This window comes from Atta colombica, unplaced genomic scaffold (assembly GCF_001594045.1).
Source record: "Atta colombica isolate Treedump-2 unplaced genomic scaffold, Acol1.0 scaffold293, whole genome shotgun sequence".
Lineage (NCBI taxonomy): Eukaryota > Metazoa > Arthropoda > Insecta > Hymenoptera > Formicidae > Atta > Atta colombica.
Genome location: NW_017259396.1, coordinates 181,355 through 188,587, shown reverse-complemented (window position 1 = coordinate 188,587; position 7,233 = coordinate 181,355). Strand labels below are relative to the sequence as shown.

At 31.5% G+C, this 7,233-nt stretch overlaps 1 protein-coding gene across 6 annotated transcripts in view; it reads left to right on the top strand.

Annotated features, from left to right (window-relative positions):
• LOC108690064 overlaps positions 1-7,233 on the top strand; it is a 39,978-nt gene that overhangs the window by 24,213 nt on the left and 8,532 nt on the right. For 2 of the 6 annotated variants that reach the window (XM_018197155.1, XM_018197154.1), the window contains exons 1-3: positions 1,618-1,980; positions 4,354-4,825; positions 5,688-5,767. In XM_018197155.1, the coding sequence (XP_018052644.1) occupies positions 4,484-4,825; positions 5,688-5,767 (422 nt within the window). In that variant the 5' untranslated portion in view covers positions 1,618-1,980; positions 4,354-4,483. Of the gene's footprint in view, positions 1-1,616; positions 1,981-4,353; positions 4,826-5,687; positions 5,768-7,233 lie in introns of those variants that run through there. The other 4 variants (XM_018197150.1, XM_018197152.1, XM_018197149.1 and 1 more) reach the window with 3 other exon arrangements.

The window sequence follows — 7,233 nt, the reverse complement described above, 5'->3', positions numbered from 1 at the left end:
AATATATAATATCTATATAATATTAACTATAATATAAATTTTTACTAATTAATGCCAGAGAGCGAGAGAGATTTCTCAATAAAATTAAAGGTACTAACAAATATTCAACAAACAGTATAAAATAAAGAAAATATTTGCAATTTTTGTAGTAGTGAAATTGAGGTAAGTGATATTACGATGCATCTTATTATCCCATTTCGTATAAAACAATCGAATTCGCTTAGGTTACATCGGTTTTAATTTCTGTCGCGAGCCTCTGTCGCTCTACGAAGAATTGACGCTAACGCGCTAATTTAATTCGTTCGGTTGATTTGATGAAGTAACTTGGCAACTCGTGTTAATGCAGCCATTGTTTTTATTCTTATAAGGAAACTCTTCTGCGTAGATGACAGAAACGACGGAAACTTTTTTCAAAGTCTCACCGTATACAACAAAATTTAATTATATAACAATATATAAAATTAATTCACGAAGTTATAAACATCTTATAACTGTTGCGTATTATTCGTTGCTTAATTTATTTCTCCAAAGACTTTAGAGACGTCCAGAGTGTTGTCGAAACTTTTGAGAGACTGTCACATAGAACATTTACACACGTGATGTTCAGAAACAATATTTCTATTATGTTTCCCTTCTGACTTATGTGTTATTTTGTACATCTAAAGTGTGTATTAGAAATATCGATATTTGTCCTATCTCTGTTTGTAGTCACGACTTAAGTATTTAGGTGAAACGATGCCAATATTTAGCTTGCGCGCGAGGTTTATAACTCGACTGAATCTAAATTCGAACATTACGGCATTTGGAAAATTAAATTCACGATCCTCATTCTGATAAAGCTTAACCGATGCGATATCTAGGTTGGTATATAATTAACTTGCCCCTCTGGCACATACGGAGATGACCCACTCGTAGAAAAACGGTCATACATTCTAAATACATCTGTCGCAAATACTTTTACGACTTTTTTAATTTAAAACAGCATTTTGGAGATTTCCAACATTTGACTTATTGTAAGACAAAATATTTCTCCACACTTCACTTTAGAGTCTATAGACTCTTTGACCTTTATTCGATGTCAAACAGAAATAAGCTCTTCATATCTATATAACATTTTTAAGCTGCAATAGTATTTTTACATTGGAAGTAATTAAACATTTAAAATTTTTGAAATTAAACTTCTTTCAATATTTTATATAACAATAAAACTCTATTTTCCATTTATTTTCAAGTGAATTTCAAGATTTCTTCTTTAAACTTGTAGGAAATAGCATTTTGTTCAAAATATATAATATATAATAGCATTTATAAAATATATAATAGCATTTTGTCGAAAATATTTCGAGAATGATCACAGTTACAAATTGCTCATTAAATATAATTATGAAAAGAAATACATATTTCGAAATAATTTCTGTCCGAAAATAATATTTCGTAATTGTATTGATTATTTCTATTTACTTTAACATACGACGGTCATAAACAGTTTTGACCTGATCGAGGCAGTTCTCCAGAACGTGGGGAGTTCACGGAAGTGATTCGTGGCGCAAAGATGATCAAGAAAGCCGCGGTTCTAGACATAGTTTAGCAGCGCTCGCGTGATAGCGCCTTAAGGCGCGAAAATAGAGCCTCCGCAGCTCGTTGTTATCGTCGTCGACGTCGACGTCGTTGACGATGCTCGAACCGACGCAGCTACACGCTTAGTCTGTAACTGGAAGCATACGCGAGAAGAACGAATTGCGCGGCGCGTTAACTTGGGAGCTCGATCTCACACGCAAGAAAATAATCTGAGGAAGAACAACGACACGCACGACGAAGACTTCGGTGACAGAGCAAGAAACGGTTCGCCAGAATTCGTCACGACGAAAGAACTGACGAGGCGTCGTGTCGTTGTCTCGCACGCCACGCCACAGGCACGAACAGGCAGAGACTGGAGTTCGAGGAGACGCGAATGAATCTGACGGACGCACTGATTGGATTGTAAGAAGAAAACGTTGAATTTTTTTAGACAGTTTATTGTTGTTTTTGTATAGATTAGTGAGATAAATTGCAGAAGTATTTTTAGTGTAAAATCAAGATATTAACGAGCATAATTAGTGTTAGCAGGATTATTTGAATGACAAATTACACTTTACTAGGTGTAGAATTTCTATATACTTATATATATGTAAAAATATCCATGCTCTTAATTAATAATCAAAGTTCATAAAAATAAGTGATGCTCTTATGAAAAAATTATTTGAAATCATTATATAATAATAATTACATAAATTGAAGAAGTAAGTAAATCATAAAATCATTTAAACTGTCACAAATGTGTATAAAGAATGATCTTGCTGAAGTATCTAAAAATTTAGTAGAATACAGATCTGAAAATAATTTTGTTATATTATCAAAATAATTATGTAGAATGCTCAAACATGATAAATGCTGCAAAAAGTTTGGGATATTATCAGCTTGAACATTCTACGTAACAATTTCAATGATCCAACAAAATTATTTTCAGATCTGTATCTAACTGAATTTTTAGATTGTTCAGCAAAACTATTTTTTTCCTACATTAATAAATTCAATTCTTTATTTATCGTTAGTTTATTACTGTACATAAAATTTATCTACATTCAATTGCAATGCATACAATGTTATGATACGAATATATAAATCTTGCATGAATAATACTTGAAAAAATAAAAGACAATATTATTCTATTTTTTTGATAATTGAATAGATAAAAAATTGATTACAACTTACAATATGTTGACACTGTGAATTGTAATCGATTTTTTATCTCAAAAAGAAATAATAGACACGATGACGAACTGTCGCGTGTTTAATTGGATCTCCATAATAAGTTTCTTGCGTAATCATTAAATGAGAGCAGAGTAATCGAGGTCATTGCAAATATCGACCGGCAGATCGCTTCAATTGAAAGCACTGCTTCGGAATCCCAAATTCGATGATCATTTCATGCTATCGTCGACAAGCGCAAATCGTTCAATAAACAGCTAAAATATTTGATGAATGTAAACGAACCCAACAATCTGATGTAAAATTACATGTTTAAAATACACAATGTACTGTCGCTAAACTTTTTACGCCAATTTATATTTTCAATATTTTGTTCCTATAATGTAGAAATACGAAAAACGTTTTTTAAAAGCGACGTGAGTTTAATATATTGAAAAACAAATGGTTTAGTAAATTCAAAATGTAAATATTTTAGAGATTTTAAAAACGATATTAGATTGCCAAGGGAAAAAAATTTTTTTTTAATCGGCCACTTAGCTCGAAAACTAGCATTTCATCAAAAGAACAGTCCTAAATTTTTATCAAAAAGTATTAAGATGTAGAGGTCGCTAGTGAACGATTTTTAAATCAAAGTTTCGATTTTCCTTAATTTTCCAGATTTCAAACACTTGGGACTTTGCTAGATCAACCTTGAACTCGAAATTTGGTCATTTTTTCCACATTAATCATTATATTTCTTAAGGCGTATGTCGTAGAATTAAATGAACTATTGCATCGTATTCAGCGATTTAAAAAACATACAGTATCACATACAGTATGAAATCCGGACTAAGCCATTTTTGCATTAAATTAAACATGTATTAAGAAAAATCGAAACTTTGGTTTAAAAATCGTTCATTAGCGATCTCTAAATCTTAATTCTTTTTGATAAAAATGTAGGGCATGAAGGGGCTATTCTTTTGACATGAAGTGCTATCTTTTGAACTAAGTGACCGATTAAAAAAAAATTTTTATTAAAAATTTAATTAAAAAAATTGTTTTTTCCTGGTAGTATATATATATATATATACTCACCGACTAAAACGTTGCAACACTTTTCTTTTAATGGATTTTGGAATGCGGGATCCATAACTAAGAATCAATCACTCGAAAACAGATTTCATTCCGAAACCCATTTAAAAAAAAATGTTGCAATCTTTTAGTCTGTGAGTATACATACATTTACACATTAATTTAAATTTCTCATTTATACTTATTTAGTCAATTGTTTCTGTGTGAATATTCGAGTGTTATCATAGCATTATAATGTTTTCTAACTGACACATGTCGATATTAATTCGCTATAACGATTTTGCTAGGTTAATATTTAATTTTATCAAAAAATAGAACTATGTCATTCTGTTCTATAATTATTCCAATCGTCGAACTCATTCATTGGAGCCTTAACAAGTCCGATAAGTTGATTTCTCTAACAAGACCTTAAAGTACTTAAAATAGTACCCACGTTAATCAAATCTGTCATCCATTGAATCTTCTTAAATTCGTAATTGCGTCACTAACACATAGTAACGATATCTCTCAAATAATTTCTGTTTTGTGTTGCAGCTCGACTCGTCGTGCTCGTTCGACGATTGTCGCAGGATCTCCGGAAGCATTCAAGATTTTACGATTAGAGAAACATTGTCGCACAACGCGAGAGAGAAAGAGAGATAGAGAGAAATAAATTGCTAATACGATGGATACAATAGATATGAGAAAAGACCGTCAATCGACGATAGATGTTTTTGAAAAGGACGTACCGCGATCGGATGAATTACCGATTGCAGTGATTCATAGGGCGGGAATCGGCGAGCTTTTAGCGAGACAAGCGATGGCCTGGTGCCGTTATTGGCTGCAAACATTTCCCATAAGAATGACATTGAATAACGTCGGATTGTTGACGGTGTTCCTGGCGATAGTGTCGCCTCGATCTCTCATTTATAGGCTCGTTTATCCGATTTTCAGATTGGTCTTCGGCACCTTGTACCCGGCATACGCTTCCTACAAGGCGGTGCGCACGAAAAATGTCAAGGAATACGTAAGTGAAAAACATAAGTAAAAAGTCAGGCAATAAATAACTTAGCAAATGCTATTTTAGCCTTTAAATCCAACATTACAAAAATATTTAATTTAAAATAAGTACAAACTAACTTTTTGATGTACTCTCCTATCTTTTTTATTTTTTGAAAAATATTTATATAAATTTTTTTAGAGTAACGTTCTAAAGATCAAGAAAGAATTATTTATTTTAATTTATAATTGGTATATTTTCAATTATGTTTAAATTACAAAATATGATATTCCAATTTAAAATTTAAGAATTGATTCCATTGAAAATTTGATCAAAAAGATTACAACATTTCTGTTTTTATTTTTACATAATTAATAATATTTTACATAAGTACATATGGCAAATTGCCACAATGTCAAGTGATTGAGCAATTTGTATCTAAATGTTATCTGCATCACAAATGCACTGATTTGAATAAACATTGGGAATCTTTTAACATTTTTTTTTGCTCTTCTCGCAAAGCGAGAATATTTATGTTGCTATGTACGTAGTCATCATACATTTTTATCTTTATGCTTTACTTATTTTATAAGAAAAGTTTGCAATAATAGAACCTAATTTAATTTTATCTTTAGAATCTCTTTGTTCTTTCTTTTTGTGAATAATAAAATATATAAAGTATATAGATTTTCGGAGTAATATTTATCTTTTCTAAAGCAATATTTATATTTTAATATAATATTTACTTTTTATCTCAGTAATTATTTTTTAAATATTCTTTACACTGTAAATGATAAATATGAAATTTATTTGCAGTTTTCTTTTATACTATTTTTGTAATCCTCTATTATACTATTTTTGTAATCCTCTAGAATTTCCTTGGTTTCAGGTTAAATGGATGATGTACTGGATAGTATTCGCGCTGTTCACATGCGCGGAAACATTCACCGACGTCTTCTTTAGTTTTTGGTGAGAAATGCATTGCTATTAAAAATTCATCGCCTATATAATTTGCATAAATTATGTGTTTTGTGTGACTTATCTTGATAAAACAGGATTAAGATCCAGTATTAACATTAATATATTTATTCATAGAAATATAACAGTAATTGAAATATTCGCGGAAATAAAATCATCTTATAAAAACACATTAATTAGAATATTTTAATATATACTCTAATATATACATTCGCAAATAATTAATATTTTTAAATATAATATTAATCTGTTAATACGCATTAAAAAAATCTATATTCCTATCTTGAGCACATAATAATTAGTATAAAAATAAAAATAGTTTTGCAGCTTCAAGAATAAATCAAATAAAATACCACTATGAGCTTTTGCAGCTGTTGAAAAGTAAATAATATATTTATTAGACAATAAAAGATATAATTCACAATTGGAAATACAATGTATTAATAGTTATTCAGTACGGAAATTAAGTACAAACTACAGTTTGCGTAGTTTGAACTTGACTTCCGCAACTGAGAAGGACTCAGATCCAGAGTCGAAACGTCTGCAGTTAAATTTGTTGTAAGTACATTCCAATTGTTTGCGCGTTATATCTTATTGCTTTGTAAGTATAATATGTTATTTACACATCAAACAATTGAAGACTCATATTAGCACTTTACTCATATTTATTTAAAAAATTATCGATATATTGATTTTTCTATTATAAGAGAAAATCAATATATAAGTGAGTCTATCGAAGTTCTTAAAAAAGTAGAAGCTGAGACATGTAGGAAACAGCGTTGTGTTGATTTGAGGGCAGCCGCACATAACATACGTAATATATAACGTACCGGATATTGAGATGAATCTTGGAGTCGCAAGTACGAGAGCAAGCCAAGGGGCCAATAAACCAGCTGCGGACCGCGCAGTCTTGAAAGCCGCACTCTCGCCGTGAGGAATTCCGAAAGTCTAATTTCGGACGAGATAGATATTGGCTTACATGCACTTCTCAGGATTCTGCCCGCGCACCTCCCTTGGCCTGCCTTCGTCCTCTCCGTCATTGCTCTCCTATTCTCTATCTCTCTTTCTTTCTCATCTTCGGAGAACATCACATGCGCCAGATCTCCCCTCATACTCGGGTTACAACCAAGAAGGAAACGAGTTCCCGCGTATTTCTGGCGTTCGAAATGCCTGATATTCTCCCGGCGCACACCGGTGTATTGCATTTCTCCACGCCGCTCTCACTTTCACGCCCGTGACGAATTTTTCGCGACGCGAATCGAATTGAGTAGATTACAGCTGCGTGACGGCAGCGATTCCCGCGATCAACTATTTTTATTCTTATTACATTGTGATTACGTATTAAAAATGTGACAAGTTTATTTGGAAATTTTGGTCAAGTAAAAGCGCGTTCTTGTTGAATTAATGTTTCAAATAATTTATTCATTAATTTGGAAATGTAACAAATTTTAGATTTT